This window comes from Macrobrachium rosenbergii, chromosome 30 (assembly GCF_040412425.1).
Source record: "Macrobrachium rosenbergii isolate ZJJX-2024 chromosome 30, ASM4041242v1, whole genome shotgun sequence".
Classification (NCBI taxonomy): domain Eukaryota; kingdom Metazoa; phylum Arthropoda; class Malacostraca; order Decapoda; family Palaemonidae; genus Macrobrachium; species Macrobrachium rosenbergii.
In genome coordinates, this window is record NC_089770.1 from 14,185,132 (window position 1) to 14,212,056 (window position 26,925).

A 26,925-nucleotide genomic window follows, 5' to 3' on the forward strand; every position below is an offset into this window, starting at 1 on the left:
GATCGAAGCCAGGGCTTTCAAATGAAAGACCAGACCGCTGCCAACCTGGGTTGAGCCTGAGGTGAGTCAGAAATTTATTTATGTTCCACACGTGATTGTGTGTTGAATATATGTGTATATATACACATATATATATATATATATATATATATATATATATATATATATATACAGAACAACATTTTCAACAGCCAACGCCTCAATTTGCTTTAAACCTTTTACAATTTTTCAAAGTGACCTACTGCTTAAAGCCATTCAAATACACAATAATTCTATGAACTAATTTTTCTTCACTGAAAACAGATCAATTCAAAACTTCAAAATGAAATGTGAAACACGACGCAACACAAACATAACAAGTATCAAAACGAGAGACGTGTGTTGTGTCAGAATCCAGTGGTCTCAAACTTGTACTATACCGGTTTTATCTTGTTGACTCAGGGTAAGGCAGTTCATACAGTCGACCTTTGGGAGGAGGGGGGAGGCTTTAAACTTGTTTTTGGCTTTGCAAGTTTACACTGCAAATTACATTGCAAATTACATTCATAACCGCAAGGCCAAAAAAAGTCTTTCCCATCAGCTTTTCTCATTTTCTTTATTTGCACAGATCTGATTCTGTTTGGCCACGTGATTCGTTATGAAATGATAATTATTTTCCTTTATGCGAAATAGCATTCAAAAATAAAAAAAAAAATTATGTGATGATGATTATTCATTTATGATAAATAGCATTTAAGATCATTATTTTCCTTTATACGAAATAGCATTCAAAAATAAAAAAAAAAGTATGTGATGATGATTATTCATTTATGGTAAATAGCATTTAAAAATGAAAGATAAAATACAAGAAAAGTAGTCTTTCTGATTTAACTTTCTTTGACAAGACGAAAAATCTACTGAGTTCTGTTGTGTTTCGATAGAGAATGGTTTATAAATCATATTAAACTCTTCCTTAAAGGATGAAGGTTATATTTTAATCAAAGACGAGTTTCTGGGAGCACAAGAAAAAGGTTATGGAGTTTGTTTCCTAGTTCTTGCAACCTTACTTTGTTTGACACTAGTCCAAACTTAAGGGGCCCATACACGTTCAAAAAAAGCGTCAAAATTTTGCATCAAAATTTTGATATCAAAATTTTGATGCAAAATTTGAGGGTGTGTAGGACGTTTTGATGTCAAAAAGATTTGAAGCAAAATTTTGATTGATCAAATCCGTTTGATATTTTTGACGAGTCGTCAAATTTGATGCGTGTGTGGGCTCCTGTCAAAATTTTGATCAAACTTTTAGTTCGCAGGTGACTGACGAGGAGATAGGATCGCCATGTCTGTGAAGAAGGAGGTCGAAAGAGATTTTTGATTGAAGTTTTAGGAGAATTCTGTCAGCAGTATTTTAAAAACGCTGACATTATCATAATCGAATTTACTTGCTAAGGATAATTATCCAAGGATTCTCTCTCTCTCTTCCAAAACAAAAAAAGGAACAGACACGTGGAAAATCATACAAGGATCCATTTCAACCAAGACAAAATCCACGCGGGATGGGCTTACATTACAGCTAAACCATGCTTTTTTTTATTTTTTTTTTTACTCTGTCTCCTGTTTTACACAAAAATTAAACTATATAACTAATAAATACCCCAGTGACAGCACAAAATGAGAAATATCCAACAACCAGATATAACTGGAATCATGAACCTTCCTTACCCAAGCACTTATTATCAACTCATAATTATTATTCGTTATAACCTTCCATATTATTCGTTATAACCTTTACGTTTCCGACATTTTCCTCTGTGTCAGAGCGTGGAATGTGAAAAAATTTCTCTTGCAAAAGGTGAGCTGAATTTCTACAAAATGGCCTCTTCAACTAATAGTTATCGTTTCAATGAAACAAGGAATATTTCCACTTCATCTTTTCCTCTGTTCATGATGCTCACAATGCCAACACTAGTGCTATGGCCACTGATGCATCCATGTCGAAGATTTTGACGATACTGAATTTTGATGGGAAAAACGCCTAAACGTGTGTGGGCAATTATGCATCAAAATTTTGTATCAAAGTTACACGTCAAAATTTTGATGCAAAATTTTGACGCTTTTTTTGAACGTGTATGGCCACCTTTAGGGTGAGCCCACACAACTGTAAAACATACCATAAACACGTACTGGCAACTTATCGAATACAACATGTGTCGGCAACTTATCGTATACATATTAATAACGGGTTGAATACAAGTCAACAACTTATTAAATACAAGCCATCGACTAACTGGTAGTCCTGACCGGTTTTTCATACAATTACCCAGCATTTGCCCTAAGATTCGTTCTGCGTTACAGTCGTACGACTTGTTTCCAACATGTTTGTGATAAGTATGCGATAAGTTGCTGACGTGTGTTGCTGACATGTTGTGCCATAACGTTCACCATTTTCTTCTTACATTCCCCTTGGTACGAGATCAGGGGTCTGCACCAGATCTCTTATTCCTTATAAAAGCCTTGCCACGCTTACAGGTTCGCTATGTGGTTCATGCCCCTTGCTGGTCTAAGGCCAGACTGACCTAAAGTAATGTCCTCTTCTAGCCCAGGCCTGAAGAATCCTAGAGAGATGGGAGGGTGGAGCTTGACCACGAAAGTCACTGAACTAAGGAAGTCCCTGATTATGATTTGATTTGATGTAAGAAATCTAGGCTGTCAAGGCAAGCAATGGGACAATTTAAGCAATTCAAAATTTGAAGGCCACCACTAGTGTTCAGTTATACCTGTGCAGTTATGCTTTCGCAGTCGGCCTGGGCAGGCAAAACTGAACCCACTAACTGCGCAGGTATAACTGAACGTGTGGGCTCAGTTTTGCCTGCACAGGCATAACTGCGCAGGTATAACTGAACACGTGGGTTCAGTTTTGCACAGGCCGACTGAGCAGGCATGACTGCGCAAGTACAACTGGACGTTAGTGGCGGCCTTCAGACAGTGAGAAGAGGGAATGGATTCGTATAAAAAGTGGGTGAAGCTAGGGGCTGAAGGGACGTTGCAACACCTATTAGTAATGCCTACAATGCACTACGTGAGGTGCACTGACGACACTATCCCCCTACGGAAATTATATATTCAAAAGATCTTGAGGAAATAAAAGTTCACGGAACGGATGTCGGTAACAAAAATAAAAAGAAAAAGACCAGAGCATGAAAAAAGCAATCTAGGCTCCTGACGTGAGATAGAGAGACCCATTTCACAGTTCTCGTTCCCAAGAAAGTCATTTCACACTAAACACACTGAAGAATAACGTCATGGAAACAATTCCAACCAAACTTTTCTTTCACCAGAACATGACTCATTACTTACTGTCACCAATGAACAATCATAAACAGTCACTCATAAAATGACAGCCACCCGTCATACAAACAAGTAAAAAATGCGCCGAAGTTTCTTCGGGGGCAATCGAGTTTTCTGAACAGCGTATAATGCTGTATGAAACTCATAGCCACGGCTCATGAAACTTTCAGCCACAGCCCGGTGGTGGCCTGTGTTGTTGTCACCTATAGCGGTGCCCAGACACACGATCATGGCTAACTTAACCTTACATAAAATAAAAACTACTGAGGCTAGAGGCCTGCAATTTGGTATTTTTGACGACTGGAGGATGCCTCATCAACATCCCAATTTGCAGCCCTCTAGCCTCAATAGTTTTTAAGATCTGAGGGCGGACGGACAGACAAACAGCCATCTCAGCAGTTTTCCAGAAAACGAAAACCGTCAGTAAAACGCAACTCGTGAACTCAAGCAATTCCAACGCCTGTCACGGTATCATCACCCAGGTTTAATGTAGTTGTTTATCTTAAGACCCGCAGCCCGCGGAATATTGCTCATTTGCGTATTCATGAGGCGGCGTTTGCGCCTCGCCTCTTTTGTTCAGACTCAGTGCTTCGAGAATTTCTCGCCCAAAACCTCCTCCTCACCCTCGTTGTTCTTAAGTCAATGGACTGTTTATTCACACGGATACCCGGAAGAATATTTAAATTGTGTAGGCAACCCAGAATGAAAATTAACCACGGAACGTACGCCAGAAACCGTGGGGGGGAAATTTATTTTGTATGTAATGGACCGTAGCTTTGGAACTTAGCCAAGACCAGACCAAAAGATTTTGGGGAACAATTCATTTGTGCATTCGATGGGCTGTTTATTACAAATCTAACATAACCAAACTAAAGTTTATCATAACCAAATTAACCAAAGAGCATAGAAGTTTATTATAACAAAATTAACCAAAGAATGTGAAACTAGTATAACCAAATAAACCAATGAATATGAAACTGTTACAACCAAATTAACCAAAGAAAATAAAACCTATTATAACGAAATTAACCAAAGATTATGAAATTTTAATACAACCAAATTAATCAAAGGAATATGAAAGTTTTATAGCCGAACTAAGCGAAAAACATGACAATTCATTACAACCAAACTTACCAAAAATGAACATTTGTTATAACCACATTAACCAAAATATATGGAAAACTTACAGTAACCAAATTAACCAAATACTGACATTATAACCAAATCAACCAAAGAACGTAAGCCTAAAATAGCAGGCGGAACATTTTTGTGTGTTTACTGGACCATAACTAAGTAGGGAAATTACGATGAAAATTCAACCAAGATAAAAAAAAATGACCAAACATCTTTTTCCACATATGCAAAAGACTGTTTACTCACGCTGACAAAGGGAAGTGAAATTCGTAGAATGAGCAAATGAGAATAAATATGAATGAGAGATAATTGCAAAAACGTGAAGTTTACTTCGGGCAAATTTCGGGGACAAGTTGCTTAAGTCACATATACAGTATGTAATTGTCGAACTTTTTTTTCTTGTAATCACCCTCTGCTCAAATACGTATTTGGAATTCTTAATGACACTTAGGAACTTCTTAGTATCCTACCTTAATCGTCTGCGTTGCTGACCTTTATACATGCGACACCAGTTCGCGATGGCCATGCACATCCCTTCGAATGGTGAATCAGCGTCCCTGTCAAGTCAAAATGCAGTTTATTGTATTACGAAAGTTTATTACTACGATTTATGGTAGTTAAGTTCTGAGCAATAAAATCACCTTGTTAAATGGTATATGAATCTGTCAAGACACAATAATGATAATTATGCAAAATAAAAATGAGCAAATGGGATTATAAATCATAAATACGTCTAAAACACTATACGTTTCATTGGTAAAGTCTTCTGCAGCAATGACGGCGTCAATAACCTGAATGTTGTAACGCCAGTTTTTGTAGACATAAACCAATCAATCAATTTGCAGCAATGAGTACAGTTACTGATCACAATCTCCCAACTGCTGCAACGGTTGCAATTATAGACGCTATAATTGTATCATTACCTGGGGTCGTCTCATAAGCCTTTGTACATATACATAGGTGAACAGTATTACTGCAAATAGTTCTTTAGGAAACCCTTCATCCAAACTACTGAGAATTCCTTCAAAATATTAAATAGTTTCTCTCTCTCTCTCTCTCTCTCTCTCTCTCAAAGGTCTCTCTTCTTTGAAATGGTCAATATAATTGTCACTGCCAAGACAGTGACAAGAGGGAGTCGAGTGGTTGGACAGCAAGATGGAGAGAGCCAGAAAATAAAGGAGATGAAATACAAGGATCCAAAGGTGGAACTGGGATTTGTTCGGTTAATGAGATGTACAAACTAGAGCAAGTTCGAGAAGTTAGACAGCTTCTTGACATGTGACCTTGGGGAATGGATGTGTTAGGGGGCAATTTGACGTAGTGGGGGCAATGGAGTTGAACTGAAATGATATCCAATTTCTCGTGTAACTCGAATATCAAGGAATAATAAAGGGTGAGTTAATCAAACTAAAATTATTTCTGACGTTCCATAAATTCTTAGTGAGAAAATCAGTTGGAACTAGTTATCTAACAGCGGATAATTAGCTGCATAAGATAAAACAGAAAAGAATATATTATTATAAGTACGAATATCAGAAATATAATTACCATGGGTACAATTAAGTAAAGAAACGTATTAAAAATGAGAGAACGAAACATTATCCGTAACAAGAACAGATTAACTGCGTTATCATGAATAAAAGACACGAACTTACACTATCAGGAAAATGTAAACAAAAGGAGCTTCGAAATACGAAAGAAAACGACGAACGGAAAAGAAAACGGGAATAATAACGGTTACAATCAGGTGGCCGTAACAAAAAGAAAAATTTCCTAAAAACTTCAAATAAATATACCAACACGTTTAGCTCATTAGTAAACTCTTTGGTGGTATAAAATGAACTTTTAGGATTAACTGAACTTTATGTATCGACGTGAGTTGGCCTTGAATTCTTATAAAATGCAGAAAATCATTGGGGATAAAAGCCTGCTCAAGCAGGGAGCTTGAATGCGCATGCGTCAATGAGTCAGTGGGATGTTTGCTAAATGCGCGTGAAAATAAGATATAATGAGCAAATAAAGATAATTAATACTTTGATCAATGAAGTTGAAAAGACCCATTACCCTTAATAATACAAATTTCGGTAACATTGGTTTAAAATGATTTTATATCACGTAACTTTTATTAGATTTGCTATTTATGAAATTTTTAGACTCAAACCAAGCACTGAGGCACTTTCGGCCATTTACCGCTAAAGACAGTGAAAAGAGGGAGAGCTGGAGTGGCTGGACAGCGAACTAAGGACATCCATGAGTTGAAGCACAAGAATTTAAAGGTGGAACTGGGAGAAAACACCAAAGTTGTAGTAAGAAGTCATAATTAAGAGAGGCTGGACAGCAAGAGTGAAAGAAGAGGGAATGGAGGTAGAGTAAAAGGTTTGAAAGTGCACCCTATATACAGTATTATATATATATATATATATATATATATATATTATATTATGTGTGTATGTGTGTGGCAAGCTGTAAAGGAATTTCGTATGTTTAAAAAACTTACTTCTTAACGCGTGTATCTTGAACGTTACACGAAACTGTTTAAGAGGTGAACTACGCAGTTTCGGGTTAGTATTGTCGTCAAGCATATTTTGCTCGTTGGTGCTCGCATCTTAACCGTCATTCTCTAGTTTATCTTTGCTCTGTTGTAAAACCAACACTATTGTCGTAGGACCTAACAGTAGCCTCTATCGCTTCAAGTCACTTGCTCAACGTCATTTCTTTTTGTAATAGCGATAGCTACATTTACCCTAAACTTTAAGCTTTACTTATCCACTACAGGTTGATTTTGGAACGTGTGTTTATAATATTGCACGTAAGTTTGTAAGTTTGATCTTGTTTTGGTTTGCTTAAAATGTTTGACGATTTTCATTTATTCAGTTACCTTTCCCGATTTAAATTTATCGATGTAAGGTGACTGAATTAATGTGTTCAGTGTTATCGACTTGCTGTGTTAATGTTACGTATGTTTTGTGCTATCGATTTGATGTGTTAATGTTCAGTATGTTTTGTGTTACCGGTTTGTGTTAATGTTACGTATGTTTTGTTTTATCGATGTGATGTGTTCATGTTACGTATGTTTTCTGTTGATATTTCAGATTCACCAATCAGCATGTGTGCATATATAAAGTGCAAATAAAAGTAAACTTTTTCATTCCAAACACACGTAATCCCACTATATATATATATATATATATATATATATATATATATATATATGTTATTATATATATATATATATAATGTAATGTATGTATGTGTGTTTATAATCATCTAATCTAATGAAGCCATTAACACTAATTCAGTCTACGGATTCTGATAAGTGATAAACAGTCCTAATGATTCCATTAATTAACGCTAGAAGGACAACAGTCTCTAATTAGAGTAGGCCAGCTTCTATTAATTACCTACAGGATAAATTTGGCTGTATCAGTCAACAAATGAATGGTGTTATTTGCCAGATGAAGATTACTAATGATTCATTAGTGACTAACTTTTTACAGTTTTCGTAGTTTCGTCAATATGTTGTAGAGAAGAAGAGTAATAATGTAGTCTATTGTCTTACCCGCGAGAGTCCCGAGATCGATCTCAATGAGGGGAAACAACTTGACTCAAATTTCTGAATCGTGTGCCGGGTGGCTAATCGACTGCAGTGGGTCGCAGCCAGGGTGGAGAGCCACATTGGGCTGTCATATTCCAAATTTTGCAATAATATTGCTAATTTCGTCCTTTAATTTGATGTCCGTATTAATACTATCGTTTTCATACATTAGTGTGTTTTTAAGTTGTTTTAATCCAGTAAACAACAAATAAATAGATACAAATAAATACATACATAAATTCAGACATAAGGTCAATTTATAGCATGGAAAAGTTAATTCTGGATATAGGCCTACTAACAGACGAATCTCCCGGTGCTAAGAACCTTAAATTTATTGTCAACCTTGCTAAGAAAGAAAAAGCACTGCAGTCAGCTAACTATCACGTACACGTAACTGATCTGGTAATTTGGTTGACCAAGGATCAACAAGAGGCCCATTAAAATACTACAGTCGCCAGCACTATAATATAATATTATTAAGTTTAAACCACGTAAGAGTAATTAGTCTTTGGAAGTACAACTTCCCCTTGTGATATGTCGGGAAAAATAAAAGCCTTCTCTTATATTCCCGGAGATATACTAATAAGCAAACTTCAGTATCACGGTACTCCAATGTCTTACATTATATATATATATATATATATATACTGTATATATATATATATATATATATATATATATATATATATATATATAAAATATATATATATATATGTTTTCTCCAACACTGTACTACGTTTCAACAAGGGCTTACATTTTATTATTATTTTTTTTAAATAAAAGCTTTCTGCAGTATCTCGTTAACAAAATATCAAAAATAAACTAACGTGCTACGGTACACCAGTGGCCTGAGTTTTATTTTTTTAATAATGAAAGCTTTGTCCAATATCTCGTTAACAAAATTTTAAAAAACTTTCGTACTATGGTACGCCATCAGCCTCTTACATTTTACTGTATTTTAAAAGTAAAGTCTTTTACTTTGTACTTGGTACCAAATTATACCGGTTATGCTTTCAGCAAAGGGCACTTATCTAAAAAGCAATACTTTGACAAATATATACTTGACAGATTTCTCCAAGTAAAAAACGTTCTGCCCAATACGAAGAACATGTACTTTACAGACACAATCAAGTTAAGGTATTATAAGTATTAAATAGTATAAGTAGAGCTTTGGTGGGTAACATGTAAGGTGGAGGTTTTTAATAACTTCTTTGAAAAACATTAAAATGTCAGTTACGCTCAGCCTAGGCCTATAGCGTTTTCATGAAATTCGAATTATCAAGCAAACCTGAGGTTCAATTCAAGTAATATAAAGACTAGAGTGTTAGTATTTACTGCAAATACTTGAATAAATCATTACTTACGTAAATAAATATAGCTGGAACCTTAAAAAAAAAATTAGGTAGAACTAAGCATTAACTCCACGTTATTTCCTTTAAAATTGACTTTTCCTATAGTATTTTGGTTGCCTATCAATACTGTACCGTTGTTTTTTGTAGGTCGACTGTAATTAACCTCAGAAATTATATTTTTGTATGCTGGGCCATCCTGGGGGCTCGGCTAAGTAACACGGCCTACTAGGTTAGGTTAGGTTAGGGTACGTGAGGTTAGTATGGTTCCTTTTATAATAGATTTCCTTAGCCAATACCTTCTTTAGTATTCGCGGAACCGTTCCATACAGTCCGTGCGGAGTTATTACTTAGAAATACCAAAAATAACTGTGACCTATTATATATATATATATATATATATATATATATATATATATATATATATATATATATTCCTGATTACGGAGCACGTTATTTAGTCATCCATAAGACTTAACAAGTTGGTGATATTTGAGGCAATTATCCTGGGTAAATTGACTTCATAAGCTACCCTGTTTTTCTCTTTATCTAATAAACCTTGTTGAAATATGAAAAGGTGATAAAAGTGATAAATGCTGATGTATAGATTCCATCTTTGTGGTTTACGATAGACCTAACTTCATACGCTCTTGATTCAAATGTCTTCGTAATTTACATTTGTAGATAACATCGTTATCTAATACTTAATTTTTCTTACCGTGTTCGTAAAATGATTCCTAATCTCTCCTAAAAATTGGTTAAAATTCAAAACACGGTACACTTAACAATGAAGTATAATTAATTTCAACAGCCGCCAGTGAGTGACTAGGCCTAGCACTGACAAGCATCCACGAAACACCATTTCGATAATTATATACTATGATAATGATTATATTCCTTAATTTTACGTGACCTTACCTCTAATTATACTACCAAGTGGCACCTGAAGGTAATATTTCCCAAGTACACAATCTCTCACTAGCATTTTAAACACGTGATCGAGCACTGCAGTAAAAGAGCTGCAGGGAATCGTTAGTGTCCAGGTGCGGTTGCCAACTGAATCGAAGCGACGTCAACGGATCCTTTTATTACAATAATCTTTCTAGAAAGTGACATCTGGCAATAATTACGTAAGTGGAAGCATACTGTCATGATTACTATTATTTTGTTGACATCGACATCTAATTATTATTATTATTATTATTATTATTATTATTATTATTATTATTATTATTATTAATAAGTCAGGATATTTGATTCAATATCATCCACTTAAGTTCACTTTACAACGTTGAAACCATAAACTATTCATATAGTCTCTGCCCTTTGTTGGCTGATGGGCCGGAGTTCTTGCCGCCGGCTGATGAAGAGTTAGAGGAATTTATTTCTGGTGATAGAAATTAATTTTCTCTCTGTCTTGATTAAAAATTTTGTTTAACTTGCAATTATCATAGTTTTAGCCAACACAATGGTAAAATATTAAATGAAAGACTTGTATCAATGCAAGAAATATTAAATGAAAGACTTGTATCAGTACCACACCAGAGAGAGAGAGAGAGAGAGAGAGAGAGAGAGAGAGAGCGAGAGATCAGACAACCTTTGAAATGAAGTACAAATGTCCGTAAAGACTCATTGTTTTAATACACATTACCTTTTTCATCAAAAGACTTGGTGAGAGAGAGAATCAGACTCCTTTGTACTGAAGTACAGTCCTATAGACTGTTCTAATCCGTATTCCCTCTTTAATCATTATCTTTGATGAGAAATAGAGAGAGAGTAAATAAACAACACTTGGGTAGGAATTGTATAGGCCTATACTAATCGCTAAGAAAAATATGATTGCTTACAGCCATATCAAACAAATTAACGATGAAAATAAGTATTGTCATTACTATCATTATTATTATTAACAGTAGTAGTAGCAATAATTGTAGTAGTAGCATTAATATATGCAGTTCAGCGGTTTACGAAGTCCCAGTTCGATTTTATAGAGAATCATCAGCCTTAAGGCGCCATCCGTTATACGGTAGCATCAGCTGACTTGACGTCTTGAGGCCAGTCTTACCATACCAAAAAGCCTTCCTTAAATTAACTGGCACATCGCTATACCTTCTAGAACAACTTCTAAACTTTGAAGGAATTAAATTAAATATAAAGATGAAACTGGACTTAAAAAGTTAGCGAAGGACAAGGCTGCAACGATGTACTTTAGCTCCTTGGAGCGCCGTGTTTAGTTACTAGCCGGTCGGGGATCAAAGTATTATATACACCCATTTCTATATTGTGTGGTCGACAAATTATATTAATAAACGACACCCTCGCGCCGCCGTCTACTTTACATTTACCCTACGGTGTTTAGTACTATAGCTGGTTCACTTAAGGTAGATTCTTGGGCCTACGAGACGTTTGTTTGGCGGCCTCTGATTGGCTGGTATGTACCAGGAAGTAGGGGGCTCGCTCACTGTCTCATTTTTACGTCTGTAGCTCGGAAAACTAGCAATATGTTTATATTTCTTCACACTTATCTCACGTTTTGCACCAGATAGGAAAGTTTAGGTCAATAACATCAAAAGCTTATGGTTTTTATATGTTCATTCAATGAACGAAAGTACATCTTTTCATTTCTTACCATAAAATCTATTGGCGATGTAACGGACATAAAATTCTTTTTCAGAATTTATTTGAGCTACTCTTACACCAGAATGTTTATTCCTTTAAAAACATGTTATATTTGATAATTATGTAGGCCTGTTATTTATCATGTAGCCTACAGTATGCAAATTTCTCACCTAGACTAAATAGAAACCAACACATCCAGATTCATCCATCTGATTATTAATTTTTTCTTATCGGATATGCCCAGACATACGGACATATATGATAGTAGAGTGAAAACTGTTCGACAGCTGTAATGGGAATTCTATGCATTTATTTACGGAAAATGTAATGACCATAATAATAAAGTAAATATTGTCGAAACTACAAGCTTCTCATATCGCTAATTAGCAACTGTCAACGGAACCTTGAAGCACTCGCTGTTTGCAATCACCGTCTCTCGGCACTACTGTCAAAATGAGTCAAGATCGGATGCAACTAATAAGACATATTCTTCATTTTCTCTTCACATATCACACGCATCTAAAATCTGAAAGCACCAGCGTATCCAGGATGAATTTATTGTATGAAAACACAAGTTTTATTTGAGCTTGATCGCGTGAATGATGCAAAATCCGATGATAAGTAAAAACAGGTACAAAGAATTGAATGCTTCTCCCTTCACTTTTACTCGTTGTAATTCCTTTGTTTTATCTTACTGATTTCAGGAAATCACGATTTAGTTGTACAATTGATACCGAATCCTATGGTATGACCAAAACTTTCCTACCTTGTGCAAAACGTGAGGTAAATGAAGAAATATAAACAAACTGCTAGTTTTTTGAGCTACAGACGTAAAAATGAGACAGTGAGCAAGCCACCTACCTCCCGGTACCAGCCAATCAGAGGCCGCCAAACAAACGTCTCGTAGGCCCAAGAATCTACCTTAAGTGAACCAGCTATATCACCTCGGAGTAGGAAACGCGTAGATAACAAGCCAAAGTAGTACCGCTGGAACTCCAATGGGAAGTGGGTTGTGTAAGGTCTGGGAGGACATGGGGTTACCATTTTAGATACCCGATGATTACCCGATTTTGCCGAGTCACAGCCAGGGTGGAGAAGGGTCATGGGGTTATAAAACTCATCCCAAAGGAATCGATGAGAGCTAAGACGGTTAAAACCACTCTGGAAATGGCGAGCGTGCATGTGAGTGTGTACGCGCGCATGAGTGTGTGTGTATGTGTTTGCGTTATTGAGTCTTCCCTGTGTCTAGGGCTGGCAATGAATATATCTTATCTTTGCATGACCCTTTCATAGAATGCCCTTGGAAGAAAAGGAGTGAGAAAGAAAGAAAAAAAGAGAGAAAACAATGACTTCATCAGACCCGGTGTCAAAATGTCATCTGCAGGAAATAGGAAGAAAGGATTCGGGAAATGTGAAAAAAAAAAATCGTTTACAAGCAAATTGCTTTCGCATTCAGAATAGTTCTGTGCCGTGGGACAGACGTTATTCTTGTTTTATTTACTTATTTATTCATTTTTGTTATATTTCTGTTACGACGAAGAAACAACACATATCAGCTGATCTGATGTACATAAGACGTAACACATGAGCACTCTGAGTTGAAATTAGATAGGTTAAATGATTGGGAACACAACAATCTCTAACTCAATCTCTATTCTATTATAATTTCTTATCCTCTCTCTCTCTCTCTCTCTCTCTCTCTCTCTCTCACGAACTAGGTCTCCCAAATATCCTTTTTAACTCTCTCTCTGTGAACGACCTCTTCAAACTTGCACAGCAGATCTACTGAACTGTTTACGACCTGGAGGAAGATCCTCGGGAGAAAGACATCCTTCTTCTACCCAGTGATTTTTTCCCATTTTTTTACCTAGATATCTCCCTTGCAGTTTTTTCTTAGAAAGTACTTAAGTTTTTTCTACAAAGTTGATTTACATGTTAAAGATTCTTTTAAACAAGCTTAGGCCTATGACAGGTTCTCGGGATGGGTCTAGAAATGGGTTAGTATTTCTCGTAATGGTTTCTACTCAGTTTCAAAGTTTCAGACATTTTCTTATGTATCTATTGACAGATAATGGAAGGGAAACTTTCTATAATTATATTAGAAACGTCAATTAGAAAATACTGGCTCTCTTTCTTTCGCCGTTCTAACAGTGAAATAACCGTCATAGGCCTAACCACATGAACACTGTCATTCACGTTATCAAATGAGTCTAGGCCTAGTTACAGAGCAGTTCAAAGACGATATTTCCTCTTATGCTGTCGAGAGGATATGGCTTTCCCCAATTTCAAGACGCTTTCGGAGAGAAAGCGGGAGATAAAATGGTTTTTTATTGGCATGGGGCCCCTAGGGAGAGTCGATAAGAGTCGAGACGTCGGGGTCTAAATTTCATATTAGTTCCTTGAGGCTCCAAGAGAAGCAGTCATTTGTGAGTTCAGCGGTCTCATCTTCGAACAAAATGTCTGTGAATTTACGAGTCACGTACGGAACTCCTGAAAGCCCGATAGCGTCATCACATAGACGTTTTTATTCCTCCAGCACATACTATGTTACAACTCAGAGAAAGAAGTCGTTAAGACGCGCCATTTATGAGACTATCTTCTTGTGTCAGAATTGCTCAAGACTTTTAGTCTCATGGTTCCTTTGTAAGTGATAGTCTTGTAATGTCTGTTACTAAAGAGTTACCGAGAGAAAAGAGAGAGGGGGATAGGCTTCATTTTAGGAGAATAATTACCTTTCCTTCCTTCATACACATAATTCATTTCCGCCCGCTTACCTTGCAACGTCGTAAATTAGGTTTTGCGTTAACCAACTTTGCAAACATCCTCTGGGACGAAAGTCATCGTTGTTGGCGAGTTAACGAACTAATAACGAGCTGAGGACACAGTCTCATCCGGTGGATGTTTTCATGTTATTTTTTATTTGACTTTTATGAAATTCTGGCCTCTCAAACCTATTTTTTTTAGTATTTAATTCAGTTTTTAAAAAAATTAAGCTGTCAAGGCGAGCACCTGATTTAATTTTATGAAGCATTTGATTCAACCTGATGAAATTTAGGGTGTCAAGCCGCGTATTTATTTGATTTTCATGAAATTTTGACTTAAAGCCATACGCTGGAAACAGAGGTAAAGTAACACACATTTTATATATATATATATATATATATATGTGTGTGTGTGTGTATATATATATATATTATTGTGTGTGTGGTGTATTCCATTGTGTCATCACACTGGTGTGTACAGTGACTAAAGACCAGGTATATACTTATTCAACCTTAAATATAAAGGTATCCTATTCCATTCCCTTCATCACACTGGTGCCAACCACTACAGTCGACTAAAGACCAGGTACTTAATTCACTAATTAGGTCAACAAGAAGAGTTGTTGAGAGAGAAAAAAATCTATCCTAACGACAGACTTTTTCCCTTCTGCGTTTGGGTGGTACAGTACGGTCCAGAAATAACTTCTGGTGAGATATAAGAAAATAGGTACACTATAATTTGCACAATATAAAATAATAAACTTTTGTCTCTGAGCACTTTTGAGGAGAGAGAGAGAGATATTAATGATTATCTAATCGGCAACGACAGACTGATCAGAAAACTAGTTTCACGAATGATTTTGACGTTTGACTTATAAGATTAGATCTCTTCCCCAAGGCTCTGTCTAATATGGCAAAAATTGTGGTGTTTCCTCATCATAAGAAGTGGTCTAAAAACGCTTTAAATATGAAAAACACGCCTACCATTTTGGTCTTTTATCTCTCTTCTGGACATTCTCTCTCTCTTTCCCCAGGCTCTGCTTTTCCCTCACACGCCTACCTCACCCCTCTCTCTCTCTCACATCCTCCCCACCTCTCTCTCCCTCTCTCTCTCTCTCACCCCTCTCCTCTTCCCAGGCTCCCCTTTTCTCCCTCTCTCTCTCTCTCTCTCACCCCTTTTCTCCTCCTCTCACATCCTCCCCCACCTATCTCTCTCTCTCTCTCTCTCTCTCTCAGATTACACGGAAACCACTCCACTCCAGTCGTTATCCGATATGAACGCAAGGAGTAGTTAGATCCCAACTTTAGGTCTAGGAAACCCGACGTAGGACGTTTTTTCCTCTCTCATAACTATTAGGATGAAGGCATCGGATTCCTGTATTTATAATCTAAGAGATGTTAAGGTGAACAACCTACGTTCTAGGAATTAACTGATTAATTTCAAGTCTACCAAGAACTGGTTTATCGAGAGAGGGAGAGAGAGAGGCCAACTAAGTAACCTCTCAGATATCGATAAAACTTTAAGATAAAATAAATACGATGCAACACGGAAAGTAAGTTTTCTAAAAAGAAAAAAAGTACATTGCGGCAAGACTTTTCAAAATCTCTAAACCGTTACGACGGTCATTAAGACAAAGATCCACACTCAAGGCTACTTTACAATAAACTTTAAGTGCACTTTACAAGAAACCTTTATGTCGTCATAGCAATATATATATATATATATATATATATATATATATATATATATATATATATATATATATATATATATATATATATCGATTTTTATGATTTTTTTAACGATTTTTTCAATGACAGTTACCTGCTGAAAATACTCAAAACATGGCAACTCCATCCAGTCCGAGTCTTTAAGCCAATAAACAAAACAAATTAATAATAGTTTAGTTGTTTAAAAGCTTTTGTGAGAAGAGGAGCTATGGTATGTCTGGCGGTTAACATGAAAACTATGGTGCTATGACCTGGGAAAACTATAGTGCTATGAACAGGAAAACTACAGTACTGTGAACAGAAAAGCTATAGTGCTATAAACAGGAAAACTACAGTATAGTGCCATGGCCAGGAAAAACTATTGTGCTATGAACAGGGAAACTATAGGGCTATGAACAGAAAAACTATAGTGCCATGAATAGGAAACTACAGTATAATGCCATTACCAGGAAAAACTATAGTACTATCTCATGACCAGGAAACACTATAATGCTATGACCAGGGAAACTATAGTGCCATAACCAGGAAAACTGTAGTGCTATGACCAAGAAAGACAGTACCATGAACAGAACAACTATAGAGCTATAAACAGAAAAACTATAGTGCTATAAACAGAAAAACTATAGTGCTACGACCAGGAAAACTATAGTGCTATGACCAGGAAAACTATAGTGTTATAAGCAGAAAAACTATTGTGCTATGAACAGGGGAAATGCAGAGCTATGAACAGAAATACTATAGTACTATGAAAAGAAAAGCTATAGGTTATGAAAAGGGAAAATATGGTGCTATGAACAGGAAAACTATACTGCTATGAACAGAAAAAAATTATAGGCTATGGACAGGGAAAACTATTGTGCCATGAACAAGGAAAATATAGTGATGTGAACAGGAAAACTACTGTACTATGAACAGGAAAACTATGGTTCTACGAACAGGAAAATTGTAGTGCTATGGACAGGAAACGATAGTGCTATGAACAGAGAAAATATAGTGCTATGAACCGGAAAACCACAGTTTTATGAACCGGAGAACTATAGTGCTATAAACAAGAAAACTATAGTGCTATAAGCAAGAAAACTATAGTGCTATGAATACGAAAACTATAATGCTATGACCAGGAAAAACTGTAGTACTATGAACAGGAAGCGATAGTGCTATGAACTGGGAAAACATAGTGCTATGAGCAGGAAACTACAGTTTTATGAGCAGGAAAACTATAGTTCTATGAACAGGAAAACTGTAGTGCTATGGACAGGAAAACTATAGTACTATGGACAGGAAAACTATAGTGATATGAATAGGAAAAACTGTAGTGCTATGAAAAGGGATAACTATAGTGCTATGACCAGGGAAAACTATAGTGCTATGAACAGGAAAACTATAGTGCTATGAACAGGAAAACTTTAGTGTTATGAACAGGAAAACTATAGTGCTATAAACGGAAAAACGATAGTTTTATAACAGGGAAAATATAGTGCTTTGAACAACAAAACTATAGTGATATGATCAGGGAAAACTGTAGTGCTTTGAACAGCAAAATTATAGTGCTATGAACGGCAAAAGTATAGTGTTATGAACATGAAACCTATTTGTGCTTTGAACAGGAAAAGAAGTTAGGCTGGTTTAAACATCCTAATTCCATGAAGTTCTGGAATGTTGGCTGCCTGGAAGTAGGCCTATGACTGGTCAAGGACTGGAACCAAGATGTTAGATGTGAATAAGAAGCCTGGTATGGACCTCAGGACCCCATCTACCAACAAGTGCAAATAGTTCTCAAAAGGAAGGTACTTAGGCCTAAGTAAGTACTAACGAATGATGGTCTGTCTTTAAAGGGAAGAAAAGTAATTAAGTTTTAATCACTTTGGGACAATTTAATTCCCTTCTTCATCTTCTTGTTACGCAATAAAGTAATTAGGATCTTAATGTTGCAAAAATTGGTTTCGCAACAGAAACTGTTGGTCATATCCGCTAATATAACTTTTATATTTTGAATATTTCAAATTTACCAAATTTATTCGTTTTTTATGCTGTTTATTATTATTATTATTATTATTATTATTATTTATTATTATTATTATTATGCATTTCACGTCCATCGTGACGTCAGTATGAATATAACAATGGCTCCTATTTTTCCTCCTTACGAGACCAGTTCATTTTGATAATAACGATAGGCCTAATGCCTCCTAGGGTAACCACACACAACAGGCCAGTGTGTTCTTAACTTAACCAACTACATAATTATTCTCTTATAGAAACAAAAAATGCCATACAAATGGTAAGAAATGATAACTTAAATAAGTAAAATTACCTTCCTCTTAAGGGAATTCTTCTCCTTGTTTGTCCTTCACCTTCAAGATGTGATTTGTAATTGCATTCTGGCTGCGACGGTGAGCAAAACACGTTCCATTTGGGCTGCTGAAGTAGGCCTAGATTTAGCTGCAGCTCTCCCTTAAGTGCAATGAAAGAAGCTTTTTATACGAAATCACTTATTCAAATTCAGTGACGAGAAATCGGATTTATCACTATTTACTTCACTTCTTCAGTGGTAAAGGGAGCTCGTCGCCGCACTAAAAGCATTTTGATTTGAGGAAGGAGTAACCTTCCAAATAAATAATTGTTAAAATTGTTGAATCTTTGAGGCGAAATTATACCGCTGGATCGCAATGGCTGATCAGTGAACGTAGGCCTATGTCATTTCCTTGATTTACAAATTTATTTGGTTCGATTTTTCTTAAACTCTATCTTTTGATCATTTGATGCATTTGATGATTAATCCTTGCACTTCTGAATCTGGTAAACAACAGAAAACAGATTAACAAACCCCGTTTTCGACCAATGTGATTATTTGAAAAGGGCAAACGAGGAGAGCAGAAGAGTTTGTCCAGTTTACTCAAAGCCAAAGCCAGTTTAACCAGTGACTGTTTTCGTAGTTCTTTTAGTTTCCACGTTCTTTTCGTCAGTCCTGGCAGTCTTTTAACATCACAGTCAAACTGTCTTAAACTAATACAGAAGTGCTACGGCAGCCTACAAAACCATGGGAGCGGATGAATATAAAATAAACGCCCTTCACAAAAGTTCGCCTAGTCACAGGTGGGAAGATCGTGACGTTACCGGTTTGAGCGCGCACGGTAGTACTAAGCAAGAAAGAAACCTCGTGATCCTCACCCCTTTGAGATTATGTTTGAGTGTTCACTTAAATGGTTGTTACTTAAACTTAAGTATTTAATAGTACATACCCTGGTAGCTTTAATATACTAGGTAACTGGTATTGTTTATGTATTGTACATAATTACAGCTAATAAGTCATCAAACAACTGCTCGTTGCATTATTCAAAGAAGTATTTAATGGTATATAGATGCCTACTAAGAAAGCAGCAGACCAGGGTTACATGGGACTGGAATTAGTTTAAAACGAAAGCATAGGTCAGTGTGATGGGCAAACCCAGCAGCCCTATCGAACCCTTGCCGTCAGGGAAAACCAAGATAACTTACTGAATTATCAAGAGTTATATTTCTTCATTTATTATTCATATGACTTTCATTTCACTTCGCCCGTGAGTGGTAAGGCAATTTCGACTCTGTAAAAGGACATCTCTTCCACATTCATTATAAACGAAGCTGCTTTTTAACCAGTTGGGACCCTTTTCATTTTAAGTCATATGTTTTTGTCGAAGTCAAGGAGTAGAAGGCCTAGACTTAGTTTCTACTTCTCCTTCTTCTTCTTCTTAAGTGCAGTCTAGACTGGGCTTTCCAGTCGGTAAAGGGAAAAGGTTACGGACGTGTGTGTGTGTGTGTGTGAGAGAGAGAGAGAGAGAGAGAGAGACTGTATAAACTATATACCATGATATGGAACGCAGTGTGTAGTATCGTATTCTCAACAAAAGGTCTGACGTTTCATTTCATACACAACCACCTCTCTCTCTCTCTCTCCTGTGTGTGAATATCCAATTACCACCGTTCTGCCTCCAGTCGCAAAGTATTCCAACACGACCCAGAAACGGCATATAGCCTACTCCCGAATACGTATTCATCAATCGCCTGCAACCTTCCCTTGTTGCCGAGCGCCAATACCCAGCGAGAAAAGAAAAAATTAGAAAGGAAAAACAGATACCCATGGCACCGTTGATCGCCAGCGTGTCTTCCCAGAGTCCCGGATATTACATATCAGTTTCCTATACATACATTCCATTGGCTCGAAGCAATGGATTCCCACAGCGGTTCCAAAGTTTTTTTTATGTTCTCCCCCTCACCCCATCCACCGGGGTTCTTACGATCAATGTGTAACTTGACAGACTCCTAAAAGCTCCAAAAGTTTTTTCTGTCAGTCTCAGATTCTAATTTCTGGCCGTGCCCTTTTTTTCGTTGTAAAGGTATGGTTTATCTATCTATCTATCTATCTATCTATCTATCTATCTATCTATCTATATATATATATATTTATTATATATATATATATATATATATATATATATATATATATATATATATATATATATATATACCTTTTAGCCATAGAGAGAGAGAGAGAGAGAGAGAAGAGCCATAGAGACAGATATATTTTCCTTTAATTTTCAGGAATCTTTATATTTTCTCTCAGATTTTCTCTCTCTCTCTCTCTCTCTCTCTCTCTCTCTCAGATCACGGTGAATTATTTTTCTCACGAGAACCTAATCAAGATCAAAGTAGCTATGTTAATAGAGAATCAGTTTAGTGCTCAAAGAACTTTACAAAAAGTAAGTTCATAGACCCCTCCATTCAAGTTGGGGAGGGGAGGTAGCGCCTTCCCTTACGTAATGCCTCTTTGAGACGCATAATTACATACCAGTTATTGACTGGAACTAGGAATACTAAAAAAAAAAAACTGTTAAATCAGAATAAATAAGACAACCCTTTTTCATGTTTCCTGGAATATCTAGACGTGTTTGTCATTCTCACTTTAGAAGGCTCTTAGGAAGGTCACTCTTGCTTAGCTCAACCTTTGAAAGGCTCCGAAAAGGACTCGCGATCTGTCCAGCCCTTTAATGGTTCCAGGGCTCTGGATTTGTTCACCCACTGGAATGTTCCAGGCCTTTGGTTTTGTTCAACTTTAATATGCCCCAGCACCCTGAAGGGTTTCAGGACTTTGGTTTCGCTCAGCCTTCTTATGCTTCCAGAACCCTGGAAGGTTCCAGGGCTTAGGTTGTGTTCAACCTTCATATATTTCCAGGACCGTGGAAGGTTCCAGGGCTTTGGTTTTCCTCAACCTTAATATGATTCCAGGACCTTGGAAGGTTCCACAGCTTAGTTTGTGTTCAACAGTCATGTGTTTCCAGGACCCTGGAAGGTTCCAGGGCTTAGGTTCTGTTCAATATTAATATGCTTTCAGGATCCTGGAAGATCCCAGGGGTTAGGTTGTGTTCAACCTTCACACGCTTCCAGGACCCAGGAAGGGCTCAGTTTGTGTTCAACCCTAATATGCTTCCAGGATCCTGGAAGGTTCCAGGGCTTAGTTTGTTTCAACCCTCATATGCTTCCAGGACCCTGGAAGGTTCCACGGCTTAGGTTGTGTTCAACATTCATATGCTTCCAGGATCCTAGAAGGTTCCAGGGCTTAGTTTGTGTTCAACCTTCATATGCTTCCAGGACCCTGGAAGGGTCCAGGACTCAGGTTGTGATCAACCTTTCTTATATTCCAGGACCCTGGAAGGTTCCACGGCTTAGGTTGTGTTCAACTTTCTTATGATTCCAGGACCCTGGAAGGTTCCAGGGCTTACGTTGTGATCAACCTTCTTATGCTTCCAGGATCCTGGAAGATTCCACGGGTTAGGTTGTGATCAACCTTCTTATGCTTCCAGGATCTTGGAAGGTTCCAAGGCTTAGCTTGTGTTCAACTTTCATATGCTTCCAGGACCCTGGGATGTTCCAGGGCTTAGGTTGTGATCAACCTTCTTATGCTTCCATGACCCTAGATGGTTTCACAGCTTAGTTTGTGTTCAACCTTCATATGGTTCCAGGAGCCTGCAAGGTTACAGGGCTTTTGCTCAACCTTCACGTGGTTCCAAGGCTCAGATTTTGTTCACGCACTTGAAGGTTCCAGGTTCCAGGGTCTTTGTGGCCCAAGTTGATCTCTTGGATGATGTTGTAGGGCGCTTTGATTGTTACTCAGAGCCAAAGGATTAGACAGGAAAAATCCTGCACAGAGCAGCTGATCTATCCCTTGACGCAGGAAAAGGTGGGTGGTTGGTGGGGGAAGGGGGAGATGGTTGTGGCGGGGGGAGATAAAAGAGACGAAGGAGAATATTTGAAGAGACATCTTGCTTCGTGTCGATTGAATGTCTCTTTGCAGTGGAGATGGAATATTGCAAGAGCGATAACATTACAGTAACTTTGTTCCATCCTTTCAACTGCAATATTTCATAGATAATTGAGCGGAGATGTTGCAAATGTGCCTCAAGGTATTAACATGGATATTGCTAATACTGGTAAATTTTCAGAGAAGGCGGGAGTGAAAAGATAAAGACCTATGGTATTTAGCAATTATTATTTATTATTATTATTATTATTATTATTATTATTATTATTATTATTATTATTATTTATTATTATTATTATTATTGAGAATTGCCTTTTACTCTCCCTTTTAAGCAAACTACAGTGGAATTCTGTATCCAATTATCTCTAGCTGAATTATTATTATTATTATTATTATTATTATTATTATTATTATTATTATTATTATTATTATTAACTGGCTTGACAACAGCAATAGCCACTGACGCCAAAACTTGCCAACGACAAAATATAAAGTAAAATATTCATATCCCCTTTTTCGGCAGTAACCTGTTGCAAACGACGAGAACCACGGAGGCCCCCCGTATTATAATCAATACTATTATCGTCCTCAGTAACTCTATCAATTCGTGTTTTCTTTTTTAACGGGTTTTTAAATTCGCGTGTGACGTTCCTCTCTAGACTTTACAACGCAAACCTTTCCACGTCATTGGCCCTTCTATCGCATTACTTTCTCCTCTGTCGTAATGTGAGACGAATATTACCTCTATCAACGTCATTATGTTCCCTATTAGGGGTAAATAGGTAATGGGATAAATTGGTTTTACGAGAGATAACAGAAAAATGGGAAATGTCACCATCATACGAATTTCCCTGTAGGCAAGAGAATTTCAAAGTTAACCCTTTTTTAATTCCAATCTTATTACAACCCGGATGTTCAGTGAACGCAGTAATAATAATAATAATAATAATAATAACATAATAATAATAATAATAATAAACACTGAGTCTCAGCTTAGCATTGCTAAAAGATGTCATCTCTTAGTTATAAGAGAGAGAGAGAGAGAAATTACCTCGGCTTTTCAATTTTACGTAAAAGAAAACTATTGTGCCGGTTTTGTCTGTCCGTCCCTACTTTATTCTGTCCGCACTTTTTCTGTCCGCCCTCAGATCTTAAAATCTGCTGAGGCTAGAGGGCTGCAAATTGGTATGTTGATCATCCACCCTCCAGTCATCAAACGTACCAAATTGCATCCCTCTAGCCTCAGTAGTTTTCATTTTATTTAACGTTAAAGTTAGCCATAATCATGCTTATGGCAACGATATAGGATAGGCCACCACTGGGCCGTGGTTAAAGTTTCATGGTCGCTGCTCATACAGCATTATACCGAGACCACCGAAAGATAGATCTATTTTCGGTGGCCTTGATTATATGCCGTAGCGGCTGTGCAGAAAACTCGTTTGCGCCGAAGAAACTTTGGCGCATTTTTAAAAATTTTTTTTTTTTATTTATGTAATGAAAATACCGTGGTATTCTCTCTCTCTCTCTCTCTCTCTCTCTCTCTCTCTCTCATGGATTGCCAATCACCGGTTTTGTTAAACGACACCGGAATAAAATTTCAGCCTCAGCTATTTTCAAAATCGGTGTCAAATCCGATAACGGAAATCCTTTGACTCCTCGCATAAATCCTGATTGGGGTTTTGCATCATTCACTGGTCCGGGATTTTTTTGTAGCTTTTCGATTTTAGCTCTTTCATTTCCTGCGACTGATTAAAGGGATGACGGATAACTCTGGCGTTCGAACTGTTTGCATTTGACTGAAGGATCTTCGGGGATCCTACAGGATTACGTGTACAGGACGTGTTTGCTTTGAGCGAACGATCTTCAGGAATCCTACGGGACTTTTACTTTATTTATGTATTTTTCATAATACACATATGTATGTATTATATGTATATATATACATGTATATATATATATATATATATATATATATATATGTATGTATATATATATATATATATATATATATATATATATATATATATATATATATATATATATATATATATATATATATATGTATATTGTTTGTATGTATGTATGTAAATGTGTCAAAGGAATATAAACATAAGTGTACAAACCACTATACTGTATACTTCACTTTCAGTATTTTTCGAAAGTTATTACCATCTTTCAGACCCAGACCTTTGTTTTTAGAGCGAAGATTCATTCATTACAAGAACAGAAACCTTAATGAAAAAAAAAGTTTCCCCTCACACTTTTTTGCATCAAAATCAAAATCTTAATTTGTTCAACACTTTACCTTCGTCCTTAAGTGAAGATTCGACAACGCCCCAGAGAGAGAGAGAAAAAATTCCAAATTACCTGTTACGAGGATTTCCCCCAGAGAGAACTTCAGGAGACTTCACACGGAACGCCCCAATGATCCTAACTTGCCCCCCTGCTGTCAATAATCTGTCAGCGATCAGCATCAAGAGAATCCGTCTGGGACAGAAACCAGACAGGTCGGTAATCTATTATTTTCGCTCGGTTGAGTCTCCTGTCAGCTGGGAGCGGTGCTCTGGGACCCTCCCCCTCTCTCCCAGACCCCCATCCCCTAAGAGGTACCATGAAGTTGTTGCTTCCTGCTCTTGTCTGAAAGAAGAAGAAGAGGCGTTTCTTCCCTTATCTTCCTGGCGTTGGTTTCACTGTGCGGAACTGTGACACCTTGACGCGCGGCGCGATGTCTTTGGGAAGGTAAAGTCTTATAACTTGCATTCTTCTTCTTCTTTCTTCTTCTTCTTCTTCTTCTTCTTCTTCTTCTTCTTCTTCTTCTTATTATTATTATTATTATTATTATTATTATTATTATTATTATTATTATTACAAGAAATTTTGGCTGCAACCGTTCATTATTATAACTTTTTATCTCATATATCTAAATTTTGTGTATTGTATTTTAACTACGCTTGTCCATATGACCCAGAGTAGAAATAAATGATATTATTATTATTATTATTATTATTATTATTATTATTATTATTATTATTATTATTATTAAAAATATTGGCTGTATCCGTTAATCATTAAAACATTTTATCAAGTGTATCTAAATTGTGTGTACTGTACTGTATCTATCTTATCTATCGCTGTATATGGCCCTGAGTTGAAATGAATTGTGTTATTATTATTATTATTATTATTATTATTATTATTATTATTATTATTATTATTATTATTATTATTATTATTATTATTACACAGTGCATTTAGGGAAGGAGAAGGAAAGAAGGTGAATGTGGTTAATCTCTGTTGTAATAATAAAATTAATATAACATAATAATAATAATAATAATAATAATAATAATAATAATTTGCTTTCGAACGACTTAACGGAACTTCCGTTTCTGAATGTATTGACAGCACTTTATGAGAGAGAGAGAGAGAGAGAGAGAGAGAGTAGTTAATCTGTAAGTAAATATAACTCAGGCATCTGCTAAGTAATTTGCATCCTCTCTCTCTCTCTCTCTCTCTCTCTCTCTCTCTCTCTCTCTCTCTCTCTCTCTCTCTCTCTCTCTCTCAAACAAAAAATGGAAGTAACAAGTTTAATTTCGACCTGAAATGGTGTCTCTTTTTAATTGTGTCACTGCCAGTATTATTATTAACATCATTATCATCACCATCCTTTTATTATTATTATTATTATTATTATTATTATTATTATTATTATTATTATTATTATTATACAAGCAATACACAGATGATGACAAAAATTTAGATACATTTTTATGATCATCTGTGTATTATTATTATTATTATTATTATTATTATTATTATTATTATTATTATTATTATTATTATTATTATTATTATTATTATTATTATTATTTCCACTCATCTACTTCTTCAGTCTTTTCTCCTTTCTACCGCCTTTCTTCTGTCTTCCCCAAACTCGCTACCCATCCGCCATCTTCGAATCACCATCTTTTTCAAATTGTTTGTCTCGCAGTTCCCGTAATCCTCTGCAACCCCCTTCCTCTTTGTCTACAGAAGGAGGGGTGGGGGGGTCAGACCCCTTGGGGAAGGGAGGGAGGGCACGGTTAATGACTCCCTCCTCCCACCCCCCCA

General features: G+C 36.5%; 2 protein-coding genes across 3 annotated transcripts in view; one reads left to right on the forward strand and one right to left on the reverse strand.

The window, feature by feature from the left end:
- Window positions 1–19,637, reverse strand: part of LOC136855058 (guanylate cyclase 32E-like) — a 437,545-nt gene extending 417,908 nt beyond the window's left edge. The window contains exons 1-2 of one of the 2 annotated variants that reach the window (XM_067131826.1): window positions 18,832–19,637; window positions 4,932–5,018 (exon numbers count right to left, since the gene is read on the reverse strand). In XM_067131826.1, coding sequence (XP_066987927.1) covers window positions 4,932–4,993 — 62 coding nt within the window. In that variant the 5' untranslated portion in view covers window positions 4,994–5,018; window positions 18,832–19,637. Of the gene's footprint in view, window positions 1–4,931; window positions 5,019–10,323; window positions 10,458–18,831 lie in introns of those variants that run through there. The other variant, XM_067131825.1, reaches the window with a different exon arrangement.
- The window catches only part of LOC136855061 (tRNA modification GTPase GTPBP3, mitochondrial), a 55,117-nt gene continuing 44,901 nt past the window's right edge, over window positions 16,710–26,925 (forward strand). The window contains exon 1 of the mRNA XM_067131833.1: window positions 16,710–18,318. The gene's annotated coding sequence lies outside the window, so the exon portion shown is untranslated. The remainder of the gene's footprint in view (window positions 18,319–26,925) is intronic.